The 14,843-nt window shown below is 44.2% G+C and overlaps 1 protein-coding gene across 1 annotated transcript in view; it reads left to right on the top strand.

The window, feature by feature from the left end:
- The window catches only part of TYRO3 (TYRO3 protein tyrosine kinase), a 97,386-nt gene that overhangs the window by 42,261 nt on the left and 40,282 nt on the right, over window positions 1-14,843 (top strand). Inside the window, 3 exon segments of the mRNA XM_048484612.1 lie at window positions 7,279-7,365; window positions 11,811-11,902; window positions 11,905-11,928. Coding sequence (XP_048340569.1) covers window positions 7,279-7,365; window positions 11,811-11,902; window positions 11,905-11,928 — 203 coding nt within the window.

The following is a 14,843-nucleotide window of genomic DNA, read 5'->3' as shown; positions in this document are numbered from 1 at the left end:
TATCCAGCAGACTTACACCCATCCAAGCCCATTGACTTCAGACTGAGAAGGAAGTCACTCTTAGGACTGCTTTGGCAGATGCTGGCTTACCTTGAACCAAATAGCATGAAACAGGTTGAAGCCCAGATTAACAAAGCAAGTAATCACTCCCCACCCTGCCCCGCCCCCATCCCCCTCACGCCTAACAGAGTCATTCCTTTTGGGTTCTTCATGAACTGGTGCTCGGTCTCAATTTTTAAATAACAGTTTAATCTGGTAAAAGAGATTCTCTTTTACATGTAAAATCACAAGACATAATCATACAAAGTAAGAGACATCACAAATAAAACAGGGGGATCAAGGTATTTATTTATTTACTTCATTTATACCATACTTCTCTGCCCAATGGGGACTTCCAGCATTCTGCTCTTCATTTTATCCTCACAAAAACCTATTGAAGTAGGTTAGGCAGAGAATTTTGTCAAAATCACTTGGTATGGTTCCATGGCAGACTGAGGATTCAACAGCCATCGTATGAGTCAACCTAAAGGATCTAATTGATCCATAAGCAACGGTTCTGTACTTCCTGTTAGGAAGAAGTGGATAGCCCTGTACACACAGCCCCCCTGTGCAGTTACTGAATACAGAACAGCGGGCATGAGCATATTGGCCCGGTTCCCTCTTCTGTATGATTGCTTATGAGCATGGCCCTTACATGCAGAGTGTCTGTGCCCATTCTCCCTCCCCAGGATAACAACATTTGAAAAGTAGCACCCTCAATTATGGAGAGGGAGCATATATACAGACATTTCCTCTGACATTTACACTGTGCAGACAACCCCAGCAATTGTGTTGAGGTGAAGGCAGGTCAAGTATGCTTGTACCTACTGTCCCTCCCCATTCAGTTAGTCAGTGTGCAGAGGCCTTGTGTGTAGCAGAGTGATAGTACTGGGGAGGGGGGATGATAATTCTGATGTGAGGCGCATCCCCAATGAGTTTTTTTTATTATGCCTGTATTAGTGAAATGGCAATCTGAATATAAACTTTCCCTTTCTGGTTGGGTAGCCTTTGATCCCAATTTTTTTCATTGTAAATATCTATAAAAGCAGTAGGGCAGTTGAAAGCAGTTACTTGAGAGCCTTGAATACAGGTCACGTTACCAGTGCTTTATGTAAAAAGAGTGGGGCCCATGAGCTCATACCATGAAAGGATATTCTGTGGCTTGTTTGTGGCACTTTGTTACTGGAGCATTCCAGGCCTTGGGCTGAATCAGATGTAAAGTCCTCTATGAGCTTGGTTGTAGAAGCTGGTGCTGGATCTCTGATCTGGTTACAATTTAGGCAGCTAGGAGGCAAAAAATAGATCTTGGATATGCACAGTATGGGGGAACATGGTTTCAACTTGGACCAAATGAAATCCATTTTGTCATCCAAACTGGAGCCATACAATCTTCTGAATATGACTATTATTTGGATTGTGCCAAACTAAAAGGGGGCTGTGTGTTCCATTTTGTGCTTTAGCCGTTCATTTTAACAGCTCTTACTGGAATTAAAACAAATACAACGATAACACACTTTATGCACATTCAATTTTCCCTTGTCCACATGTGAAGAAAAAAAAAGTTTGAGCAAAATAATGATGGAAAATATGCTAGAGGGATAGCTCATTTATTCCAGCTAAAATAAACTGGACTCTTATGGAACTAAAAAATTAATACAATTTTATTCCAGCACAAGTTTTTCCAGAACAGAACCCCTGTTCTGCCCCCCAAGTGAATCTGTTTTTGGTTCCCTGTACTTGGCTAGGACAGAGTGGGGGGGACACAAGCCAGGTTCAACAGTTCAACAATAGTTTTATTACTTAAGAGAATTAATACCCTAACTCCTCCCTTGGGTCTGTCTAAATCAGAGTACTTGCTTGTCTTGAGCAGATTTGAAGCTGTAGACTGTGTCACCTCTTGGCTGCTTTCAAGAAAGTTCACTGTGTCTTGCTTCCTTTCAGTTCTTCCAGTTCTTGTCTGGTTCTAATTGATGTTAACCTTAACTTGTGCTCTATGGACCACCATATACTTCACGAATATTACAGTCTCCAGCTACCCTTGGCTGACTGGCTAGAGCTAAAACAGGGGATTGCTGGATAAAGAAGGAAGTCTGCCTATTGGGAAACGTCTTAAAGGGACAGGGGCTAACTAAATTCCCTCCCTTAGAAGACTTAACAATGAACTAAAACCATGCTAACCATGGGGAAACTGGAGCTTAATCGGGAAATAACGAAAGCCTCTGTGGGGGCATGACAAAGTGGGCTCTAGTTTGCAAAATATATGCTGGAATAAAATCTCATTAACCTTTAAGATGCCACAAGTCTCCAGTTAGCTGAAAATATACCTCTAGAACAGGGGTAGGGAACCTGCGGCTCTCCAGATGTTCAGGAACTACAATTCCCATCAGCCCCTGTCAGCATGGCCAATTGGCCATGCTGGCAGGGGCTGATGGGAATTGTAGTTCCTGAACATCTGGAGAGCCGCAGGTTCCCTACCCCTGCTCTAGAAGAAAATGAAGGTAAGATTCTTTCCTCTCCAAAATAACCGCTACAGAACAGCTACAACAACAAACTGTTAAGGATTGAGGATGGGTTGTAATCACTGGTCTCCATTTTAGATTCTTTCAACAGAACCATATTAATAACTGGGTGCACCCAGATATTCATGGTAACAGTGATCATTATGACATGGGCAGCCCCATCCAAATGGCAAGGCGCCTGAATGTGGAGCCACAGCTGTGCTGACCCGCCACTCCCAGGGGATTTCCCAGCTGCATGGGGAGGCTAAAAATGCAAACAAGGCTCCCCACCATCAGAAAGCCCCCTTTGGGGGCCAGTGGCCAGGAGGAAGTGGCCAGGACTAGTATCAGCTCTGCCCCCAGCCATCCCTCTGGACCACCCCTGCTTTGGCAGCAGGAACACTGGTGTGGCATTCAGCACTGCATCCCACCACAGGGGAGGGTCATGGCAGCCGCAGGCAGGTGGATTCACCTCTCCACCAGGGCAAGTGCCCTGGTGAGGGCAAATCCACCAATGCATCCACACACCACTCCCAACCGCAGATTCAACCTCCCCTCCCCCTTTGGATGGGACTGGCATTCCTTTTCCAATTGAAAAAAAATCACACTTCTCAAATCCGGACTCTATCCTGCAAGGGACCTAAGGTTGGTTAAGTTCAGAGACAATTCCTGCTTCGTCTCTTTTGTGCTTGATAAATGCCAGGTCCATAAATAACAAGACCGCTGTTCTCCGGGATTTCTTTAGTTCAGCAGATGCACCTTGGCCTGTATCACCAAACCCGCGCGCAAAAGCGGTGCCATGCAGACCGTTGCCGTCTTTAGGGTGAGGTCATCACTTCCAGGTTTCGCTGCGGTTCTCACCGACATCGCTAACACAGGGCCGGGGCGGCGCGGGCAATGTTAGTCCGAGATACCATCCTTTTAGGGCAATCCCTGTCCCTCGGTGATCATTGGTATGGAGTGTCGGCCTGAGTGGTTGGTAATGGAGAGGTTGGCTGTTCTCCTGGTGTACCGGTCGCCTAGCCCCAGGGAGACGGCCTGCCGCTTCGCTGCTGGAGGTGGTGGCAGATCTGGCGGCTATGGTACCCCAGACTTCTATTGTTCTGGGATTTCAACGCTCCATGTCGGACTACTTCATGTACGGTGGCTGCGGACCTGGTGTCATCCATGGCGCACGCTGGCCTCTCCCTGAAATTCTGGCCCCACTCCATGAGGCCGGGTCACACACTGGATTTGGATCTTGGGTCAGGTATTGATGTGGTCGATATCCTCTATTGACAGAGTGCCATGATTCCGGACCACTATGCTCCTGAGTGGGTTCGGATGAGCATGCCACAACACTTCGCCTAGGTTACCAGAGCTTAATTTATGTCACCGCTTAAGGCATCTTATGGATCCTGATGGATTCCTGAATGCTCTGCGGATCCTGAACTTCCGACTGTGTACCTCTCGATGGCCTAGTATGAAGCGACTGGAATGCCTTTCTCGGATGCTTATCGAGGGGTTATTATTCCCCGACGTCTCTTCGACCCTGCCTCGCTGCTCTCGGCTCCTTGGTATACCGAGAGCTACTGCTTCGAAACGGGAGCTTAGGACGGCCAGAGCTGAAAGTGTGGAGGGAAGTCTGCGTGACGAAGACTCTTGCCAACAACATCTTTATAGGACGCTTTTATGAAAAGCTCTATGAGATGGCTTAATTTAAGGAGGCTTGAGAAGAGCTTTTCTTCTCCTCCTCTCAGCGTCTGCTAGCTCTGCGCCCAGCAATAACCATTGTTTTACAGCGACATTCGATCCCTTACCTCTTTATCAGAGGGTTCAAAATGATCAATTGGCTATTAGCTGTGGGAGGCATTTATGAGCTATTTTGCAGATAAAATCGCTACTGGCTCCTGCCTGGTGACCTCCCTGCCAACCCTTTGAGACAATTAGTGAACTGGAGGCTCCTCTTTGCCGCCTTTTGGGTCCCTTTGTTTGTTGCCCAGTTTTCCACGCTGCCTCCCAAGACGGATGTTGACAGAGCCCTCTAGCTGCTGTTAGACCTACCACCTGTCCTTCTGGATCCGTGCCCCTCCTGCGCTTGTTATTAAAGCGTAATTGCCGAGGGAGGAGCTCACGACCCCACCTTAAGCTTGATCTCTTATTACTTCAGGTATTGCCCTTGGAGCAAGGAGTTTTGTCCGGGTGGGTTGAAGGAGGCAGTGGTCCGCCTGGCACCTAAAAAAAAGACCGCTTCGTTAGATCCTAGTGTGGATCCGGCCAATTACCGCTCAAGCTCAATCTTTTCGCTTCTGGGAAGGTAATTGCAGTGGTGTTGGAGCAGCTTCCAGGGTTTTCTGGAGGACTTATCGACCTTTGATCCCTTCCAGTCCGGCTTCCGTTGCTGGGCATGGGATCGGAGACTGTTCGTCGCCGCCTGCCACAGATACGCTTCTCCGTGATACAGCTGACCGAAGGATCGGCGCTTCGCTGGTGTTGTTGTATCCTCTACAGCAGCGCTTGATGTGGCTTCCACCACGCATCTTTTGACCCAATCAACTTTGGCCGCTCAAAAGCGGGGTACCGTCCTTCAAATGGATACCTTTCGCTTTCTCCGGGACCTTAATCGTCAACAGAATATTAGTGCGGGGACCAAGCTTCCCGAGGTGCCCGCTTCATTGCGGTGTGCCTCAGGAGCGCCATTGTCCCCTTCGCTGAACCTCGCTTATTTAACATCTATATGCAATTCTCCTTGCTCCAGCTGAGTAATGGAGCTTTGGGCTGGAAGTGCCATCAGTATGCTGATGATACTCCAGCTCATTCCCTGTCGATGGAGGGGAGCAGACGCCCGCCCCTGCAGCTCTACAGCATTGTTTGGAAGCATGGTTTGCTGGTTGGCTTACGCAGAGCAGGTTAAAAACTGAAATCCAGCAAAGACGGAAATCCTTTGGCTAGGGTCGCCGGGGCGGAGGGTTTCCAGTCAGCCCGGTGTGAGGGGGTCTCATTGGCAAATGCCGCCCTCGGTTCAAGAAGCTCAGCCTGGGGGTCCACCTGGATTACGCTCTTCTTCTAAGTGGGAGACCCAGGTGGCCCATGGTAACCCGGTTGGCGCGTTTTTCCATCTTCGCCAGGCCCGCGGCGTTGGCCCCTTCCTCTCCCAGGCAGACCTGGCCACAGTGATTCATGCAACGGTCACCTCCAGATTAGACTATTGCACCGCTTCACGCTGCAGCGAGACCTACCCTTTGAGGCTGATCCGAAATTGAAACTGGTCCAGCATGCGCGGCTCAGCTTGCCTCACGGGCGGTGCCTCTAGAGATCACATCAATGCTCGCGTTGCACCTGGTCTGCACTTTGGCTTCCGCTGAATTCGAATGCGTCTTCAAGGTATTGGTAGTTAACCTTTTAAAGTCTTACGCCGTCTGGGACCCTCGTTACCTCAGGATGAACCGCCTGGCCCCATATGTCCTGCATCACGTCGGTCTTCAGGCAGTTCGGCAGAGAGCCAATTTACTGGAGAGATCCCTGCCCCTCTATGATGCGGCTAAGGAGCCTCCTACCAGGGACCCAGGGCTTTTACTTGCCCTGGCTCCCCTGCCTGGTGGAATGCTTCCTCACTCAAACTGTCCGGAATTTCCAAGGGACCTACATGAGGTTCCGCTTGAGGGCCTGTAATGAACTGGGCAGTTATTCCTACCGGGCTTTTGGGGAGGCCGGCTTGCTGATGATCAGAGTGCCCATTAACAACTAAGATCCGGCTAAGTTCCCTCTCTTAAAGGGAGTTGAGGAGTTAATGGCTGAGCACGCATCATCTGTTTTAACTGAGTATGAATGCTAGGAACGCTAAGCTGCTTTTAACTGTTATGAGATTTTTTTGGTATTTTATCCTGTTATCCGCTTTTATTAGTAGATGTAAACCGCCCTGAGCCCTTTGGGGGAGGGCGGTATAAAAGTGGAACCAATAAATAAATAAATAAATAAATAGGAATGAAGTATTTTTTAAAAGCATCACATGTGACTTCCCCCATGTTCCTCACAAAGAGTGCTGTGAGTTTCTCCTTGGAAGAGCCTACATTTTCTATGTGTGAAAGCTTGTGAGGCATATTTACTCCTAAAATAAATGTAAGACTTTTTGGACCACAGTTCACACAATCCTGTCACACTTTACTAGCTAATGTTAGCACTGATATTCACTGTTGTTGTTTTTTTATTGGAGAGTGAGGAGATAATGCAAGAGCCATGAGAAGTCCTGGCTGAACCTAGACATTTTCTCAGATGTTGCACAAACATGCTAGTAGACTGTTACAAGCCATGACTTGAGTGCATAAACAACAGGGGAGAGGCCAGTCAGGGACAGCAATGAGATCACAATGGAGAGCAAAGAGCCTAGCCCTTTAGTTGCCTGTTTCACAAAGTACTCCCCCCCCCCTTGCATCTCTTGTTAATATTTTTTCTTTCTTCATCTTTTATTGGCATTTAAATAATACACAATAAACAAGATCAAAATAAAAAAAATATTCCTACTTCATCTACTACACCACATCCTTCCTCTTTTATCAAAAGGAAACCCAATTGACTTGTTAATTACATGTAAATCCATACAATTTTGATTTGCTTCCAGTTTAGTTCCCAGCTTACATATACAGAGTCTAAGCTGCATGTCAAACATAATTGAAATTCCACTTGAGGCTGAAGCTGGGGGATTGTACAACTGTTCTGTAAATGTTGCTTTCTTATTCTTCTCTTTTTCTTGGCTGATTTCCAGGTATTAATCAAAGCACAGTTTTCTCTTGTGAAGCCCACAACATAAAAGGACTGTCTTCATCTCGGACGGCCACTGTGCAAATAAAAGGTGAGAGATTTCCTTGCCATCTAAGAGAAAGGCTTTTAGGGCAAGAGGGACACTGACTGGAATGCAAAAAAACCAGGAACGGCTAGCCTGAACAGACTATTCCCTCCCCACCCCCACTACTCACATGCACACATGCTCTGTTCCATGCTCTCAGCAGATCAAATAACATACTGTGCTCACTATTTGGTATGCAGGCCCATTCGCCTGCAGCGAAACTGGCAATTAAAAACAAACTTCAACTGACTCAAAAAGGAATGTGACGCAAGATAACAGAATTTCCTTGGAAAGGGGAGAGTCAGAGTAGCAGAGTGCTGTTGGCGGAAGATGGGCCATGACATAATCTGCAGTTGGTAAATGGGGAAATTTTCCTTTTCTGCAGACAGAGACTGCCATCTTCATAGCCCCCGCAAAAATCTGTGAGAGTATATCTGTGTGTGTGTGTGCTTTGCTCCAGTGCCCTGGCATCTCATTAAGTGCTGAAAACAGGAGGAGGCAGATCACCAGCTAGGACAATTAAATTGCAGCAGTGCCATGGTTTGTATATGGGCCCCTGGGCTTTGCAGCCCTAAAACCCTCATTTAAACCATGTAATTCGGAGGCTAATAATTTTTGGTCCCTCCACAGTCACTGTTCTCATATTGTGTTCTCTTCCTCCCTAGCTTAAGAAATGAAAGCAACTACAAGTCTAGAGGAACCCCACTTTCTTTTGGGGAAAACGCACTTGACTTTGCTTGTATATAGCAATATATTGTCTTAATTCAGGCTTGCCAGGTGCCGTATTATGAAGGACAATTTCTCATCACAAACATGGTTGAGTATCTTCCATGCAACCATGATTATGACTGCTTCCACCTGGTAGTGATTTTGTATCAAGTTTGTGCAATGATTGGGGCAATAGTAGGTCCTTATAATGCTAGTGATTTTTAAGCCCCAAAAGGGGGCAAGAATTGTGGTTTTGGGGACTGAGAAAAACTATATGGCACCAAAGTTCTCACAGAAGGCAAAGTGCCTTGATGGCATTTTTCCAGAAAACATTGTATTAAATCAGGTTTGAGAAAGGCTGCAGCAAAGCAGAGGACAACTGGAAAGTAGATCATTAGGAGAGGACTAATCATGTGGCTGCTCCAAAAAGAACCTGTCCCGGTTGGATGCCAGACTGGAGCAAAACCTATGAGAGGAAGCCACCTACAAACTCTAGAACAGAATGAAACTTCAGCATTCTGTGAATCTCACCTGCCATTATATGAGCAGTGTCCTATGAGCTCTGAACACAGAAGGAAGCTCTTCCATTAGTTGCAGGGTGGGACTGCACTTTAACTCCACAGAGCACTTCATTGTGTGGGAAGCAGAATTTATTATGTAAGGTAGCAAACACAGGTCGGGACCCAGGATCATTTGTGGTAAGGAGAAGCAATGCACATGGAGACCAAGCATTTTACTCCAACCTCGTTCAGTGAAAACTTTGCAATCCAGGAGGGTTTGTGACAGCAGCAGATCCTCCTGTTGTGCTGCCTGGGTGAGAGGTGTCTCATGGTAGGGCCCAGCAATCATTGTCCCAGGCTCATGCTGTAATCTCTCTAGACCACGGAGGTTTACAGGAGTGAGCCGCTTACATGCAGGTGAATACCAATGTAATCCTCAGCAGGGTTACACCATTCAAGTCAGTGGACTTAGAATGGCATGATTCTCAATAGGATTGTAGTTCTAAAGAAGCATCCAGCAGCCACTCTGTCACTTTGTTCCCAAACTCATCTGACTTAGGAGCCTGCAAGGTTTAGTGAGTTTCCAAAAGCATGGACCCCATTCTTGGGATCTTTATTATACACCAAAAAAGTGTATAATAAAAAAGTTCAACAAAAGTTTAAAGAACCCAGACAAACAAGTGGCCAGAATCCAGTATAAATCTGGCTGCGATATCTTCAAAGGCTCATATGCTTGTGATATTTTCAATAATCATCAACAATGTTGCAAAATAATTTTATTTATTTATTTATTTTATTGGACTTTTATACCGCCCATCCCCGAAGGGCTCTGGGCGGTGTACAATATATAAGGATACAATATAAAAACAAGTAGACAATTAAGAGCAGCGATAAAAATAAGTCTTTTAAACAATTCAAGTGGGACCGTGTTTGACTCTGGGCTGCTAATCTCTGACTGCAAAATGTCCTGCAGATTACTTTAGAGAAGCTTGTGCATATGATGTAATGTTTAATTGTGATATAATAAATCACATATATGGTGTGTGGCCATGATATGTTTCATAACCCTGATTCTTTTCACATTGCTGATCCAGTAAAGTGTTAAAAATATTCAGTCTTTTGACAGCTAGCCACTTTTTGTGCACATGGTTCTGTTTTTTTTTTTTTAATTCTCAGTATCTTCACTAAATGGCATCTGGCTGGACTCTATGTAGAAGGCTGGTCTTGACATACATTAAGTGTGATTCAGCATGCTCTTGTATTTTTTTGAGTACCTTGCACTGTGATTGCTCTGATGGATTAAGGAGCTATAGCAAACAAACAGAACTGGGGCTGATCTCATTGTGATGCAGACTGGTGACAAAATGTTTGGCAGTTCAGAGCCTGCTACAAGCTGCAAAGAGGATTTTCATTCTGCTGCTGAAAGTCTCAGATAAAGGCCTTTTCCACACAAGTTGTTTACAACACATCTTGCTACCAAACGCTATGTTCTTCCCTTTGAAATCCACTTTCCCCACTTCTGTTTGCTTCCAGAAATGTTTTCCCTTCATTTTCTGTCCATTGTTTCCTGAGCACTTTATTTATTTTTATTTCAATCAGTTTCTGAACCAGTGTTCCTTGAGCATGCAATCATGTTGAGGTTGGGGGACTAAACGGGGGCATGGATAAGGGCCGGGTGTTTGGTGGGGTTGAGAAATAAAGACCATATCAACAGGATTGCACATGCAAGGGAAGCTGGCTTGAAAACAGATTTTTTTAAAAATGGTAAAAGTACTCAGGAAAACAATGGGGGAAAAATGAAGGGAGAATGTTTCCAGAACCAAATAATGGGGGGGGAGGGGAGCGTGGAATTCAAAGAAAAAAAATAGCATTTGATGGAAAGATTCTTTGTAAATCACTTATGTGAAAAAGGCCCCCGTTAAGCCACTATTGGCTTTTTTGGAAGAATTACATATAGCCACATGACTGGCATAACTTTCTCAGTGCAGCCAACAGTGGCTCCATGTGGTTTTTTGAGCATGAGAAAATGGCTGCTATGAACAAAAAAAGACTGGTGTGTATCTGGAAGAGATAAAATTTCCACCAAACATTTGTCCCTGATGCTTGATGGGAGTATTGTGCTTGCCAGGTGCTTGCCAGCCCTTTTCTGCTTATGTCCACAGACCAACATCTTTGTGTCATCCAACAACAAAACTGAGGGTTTTGTAAAGTGTAGTAAGGCCATAAGGCTCCCAAAGGATTAATGTCATGGTGGCAGTTGTGGCTTCAGCTTCAATAAACTGTTTACTTTTGAGAAGTGTGTTTAATGGTTTTGGATTTTCAGTCTTATAGCATGTTGGCATTCACAGGGTGTGCCCCACATAATCTTTTAAAGGAAGACAGTTCACATCATTGAAAGTGGATTGGCAGCAGCACCAGTTGTATGCTCTGAACTACTGGCTTCCTGATATGAAAGTAGAAGAAAAAGACTAGCTGGTCCAGTTATTGACTGTTCCTGTGTCTAGAGAGTGGTCAAAATGATGCTCACATATTTAAAGCTAAAGGAATGTACACTTGGTCAGTTTTAGAATTCTTAGCGACTGTGCGTAAGCTTTCCAACAGAAGATTGATACTAAAGTGGAATGAATGAATGACGTTTGGTTTAGTTCTAAAACATGCAACCTGTGGTATCAGAAAATGGCAAGTGGCTATACATCTGAGTGTACCACTCCAGATTACATCCTATTGTTGAGTCTTCTGTAAGATATTCAGAAAGAAGAGTATGAAAATTTGAGAGGTGTCTGAACTTTTCAATAGTTTATGCAGATACAGTTTTTCAAGAGGAGGCTTAACATTTTTTAACACAGAATATTCTGGAAATCCAAGATCCTCTTAATTTAAAATGGATTTAAGTGAGAATTAATTGCAACATGTGGCTATTTACCTTTATGAAAAAGTATGCTACCATTTCTGAGCACCACTGTTCTTTTAAAGAGAGTTTATTTAAAAATAAGGAACTTCAGATTGTGACCACTTGCACCTCCGATTCCACAACAAAATGTTTTAGGAAGTGAGTGTAACAAATATTCTGTGTTTCCTGTAGCTGTTTAGCCACAAAATAGTGAATAAAACGAAGTTATACAGTGTTAATCAAGGATTATGATAGGATATCAAGCCACATCTGTTTATACAGTGATCGATTAGTGTCTGTTCATACAGACATCTGCTCAATTATGCTAAACAGTTTCCATTCTTGTGTTTCAGCTGTCCCCTTTCCACCTCTCAATGTGACTGTATCCCGAATCACCAGCAACAATGCCAGTGTCACTTGGGTGCCTGGATTCGATGGCCTTTCCCCCCACTTCGTTCTTGTACAGTTCAGGTATTCATCATTTACATATACTCCTTCAAAAATAAACAGCCAAATCTCCACATAAAAAGGGCATATATGAGTACGATTAGAGAGGGAGATAGACAGCCAGGCAGGCATAGGGATTATTTGAAACTCTATGTTTCAAATAATCCCTATGCCTGCCTGGCTGTCTATCTCCCTCTCTAATCAAACAGGTTCAAATTTAATGTGTTGAGTGCATGGTGGATTCCATACAACACAAATATAGCATCTTTAGGATGTTATTAAAAGCATTTTGGTGAAGAATTTCGCATCTCTCTTCCCATTATTCAACCCATTATATTCTTCTCAGCCCGGGTTTTTCAAAAATCACTAGAGATCTTTTCTCCCCAACTCTGGCTGAAGACTATTCCTGGCTGCTGAGTGAACACCAGCAGGCAGGAAATGCTTTATTTCTCCTGCCCAAACCGTTTACTTTCGTTTCCACCTCTCACGCTCACCATTTTGTATGCTACAGCAAATTTTCCATGAAGATTCTTCTGAGGCTTCCTCTGCTTGCAGCTCATCCATTTTCTATTTCACTGTAAAAAGTAGATAAACTTTGTTTAGCCTAATGATCCTGTGCACTTGTCGTTTGTATTGAGAGGGATGTCTGCAACGCTACAGCGCCACAAATACACTCATCTTACAGCTTCTCTAATCATGTTGCCGTAACTTCGCAGACATCCCCATCCAAACAAAAAATAAAGGAAAAATGACACATGCATAGGATTGCTAGGCTAAACAAAACTTGACTCATCTGCTTTTTACAGTGAAATAGCAAGTGGATGAGCTGCAATCAGAGGAAACATCCATGGGGAATCTCCACAGAGAATCTGCTGCAGCACACAAAATGGTGGGCACTACTATCAAACTGACAAGAGCTCCTTGCAGCAGGCAGGAAAAAAGATCCATTTTAGCTGGCAACACTTGTGTTCTCCCATGCTGTGGGAACACAAAATGTCAAAACAGATATTTTTATAACATTTTAAAGACATTATATTTATGTGCGGAATCCACCTATATGCTGTAGAAAAGCCCAAACATAATAGGATTGGTTTGTGGTTGTTTACTATGTACAACTTGATCCAACAGGAGAAACATGAAAGCATAACCAGTGACTTACAATTGTCACAGTGAGTTACAATTGTCATACAGCCACAGTGAGTTACAATTGTCACACAGCCACTTTATCAAGTTCATCTCTGCTCAACCCACTTTCTCAGCAAGCCAAATTGGTTGTGTACATTGGTACTCAATATGAATTATTTGTTCAGTGTGCAGTGCCAAGAAATCTAGGGTCATCCCTATCTTAATAAAACAATCCCCTGGATTCTCCCTTTGCATTGCCTCAGAGAATGGTGTGCTATTGCAGTCTGCCAATATTTCTGCATGCTACAGATCTGCTCTGCTTTTGGTACAATTTCTGTATCCGATGACGAATCAGAATGAATTTTCCCCTGCACACTGGAATGCTGAGCTTGCCTCGGTCAGTACAGCCTATCCTTCCTCATTTGCACGTCCAGCAGTGCTAATCCATCTTAGTTCTGAGCTCCTCCCCCAAGTTTTCCTTTCTTTTGCTGCCAATGAAGTTTCAAGGGAAGCAGAGTGAAAGTAGTTCAAATTACATCTTCCTTGGGCAGTTAGACTTTCTTCTAAGCTTTGTAACCCAGGCTGGGAGAAACAAACATAGAAATTTTGCTGTCCTATCAGGAGTAGCATGACAATAGTACTCTATTAAGGAAAGCTTTGCCTGGGAATAGCAGCATGTTGGGCATCAGCAGTACCGTATGTCGTCTGCACTCTACTCCACTTTGTGCTCTGGTTTTGCTTATTTGACCCCTGTTTCCAGATCGCTATCCATGAATGTCCCTAGCTGTGAGGAAATTAATGATGATTATCTTTCAAAGTCTAGGAAAAGTGATATTTATAATGGAGACTGTGGAAGGTGGCAAAGGCTCCCTGGCCTATGATGTGCACACTTACCTCACTCTCCTCTTTGTACACAGGCTTTGCTGGTTTTCAAAGTGCTTTGAAAACTTGTGAAAATCTGCTTGTGCAATGATAACAGTGAGTCAAAAAAGGAGTGCTCACACTAGCTCTTCCCCACTCTCAATTCACATTCTATCAAATGAACAGGAAAGGGCAGTAATCCAGAAAAAGTATTTTCTTGTAGGAACTGAACATACATGTAAAATCCAGATTCAGAGACTGTAATGTACAGAGATAGTTTTTAAACAGATGGGTATAAATGCAAGTCTCAAAAGGACTTTGCTGAAAATGAACAGATTTTTAGGAAAGGATTTTTAAAAGGAACCACCACTCTAGAAATGGTCTGTGCAGGTTTTTTCCTAGTATGTCTTTGATTTATTAAGTGAATTGTTTTTTTAATTGGCTGTTGTGGGTTTTTCAGGGTGTGTAACCATGGTCTGGTATTTTTGCTCCTGATGTTTTTCCTTCACATCTCATCATGACATTTCCTTCACATCTCATCCTAGGGCTGCTGATTGGTGGAAGCTGCTGAAGGGTGGGGCTTCTCACATTTGTAAATCTTTTCAGTTAGTGCTGAAGGGGTGGGGCTTCTCACATTTTTAAATCTTTTCAGTTAGTCTCTGGAACCAGCAGAGAAGAGGAGCAGTGGAGGACAGCAGGGCCAGAAAGGGCTGAGGAGCTTGACAGAGGGCTTTCCTGTTCAAAGCCACATTCCTTTTAAACAGTGCATTTTAAACAGGGGTTTCCTTTTTTCTCCCTTTTGTCCTAGGGCTGCTGGATTGGTGGAAGCTGCTGAAGGTGGGCATTTCACATTTGTAAAATCTTTTCAGTTAGGTGCTTAAGGGGTGGGGCTTTCACATTTTAAATCTTTTCAGCTAGTCTCTGGAAACTGCAGGAGAAGAGGAGCAGTGGAG

The sequence above is a fragment of the Sphaerodactylus townsendi genome, linkage group LG02 (assembly GCF_021028975.2).
Source record: "Sphaerodactylus townsendi isolate TG3544 linkage group LG02, MPM_Stown_v2.3, whole genome shotgun sequence".
NCBI lineage: Eukaryota > Metazoa > Chordata > Lepidosauria > Squamata > Sphaerodactylidae > Sphaerodactylus > Sphaerodactylus townsendi.
The sequence above is the reverse complement of the archived record's forward strand: the minus strand, read 5'-3'. Positions and strand labels throughout refer to the sequence as shown.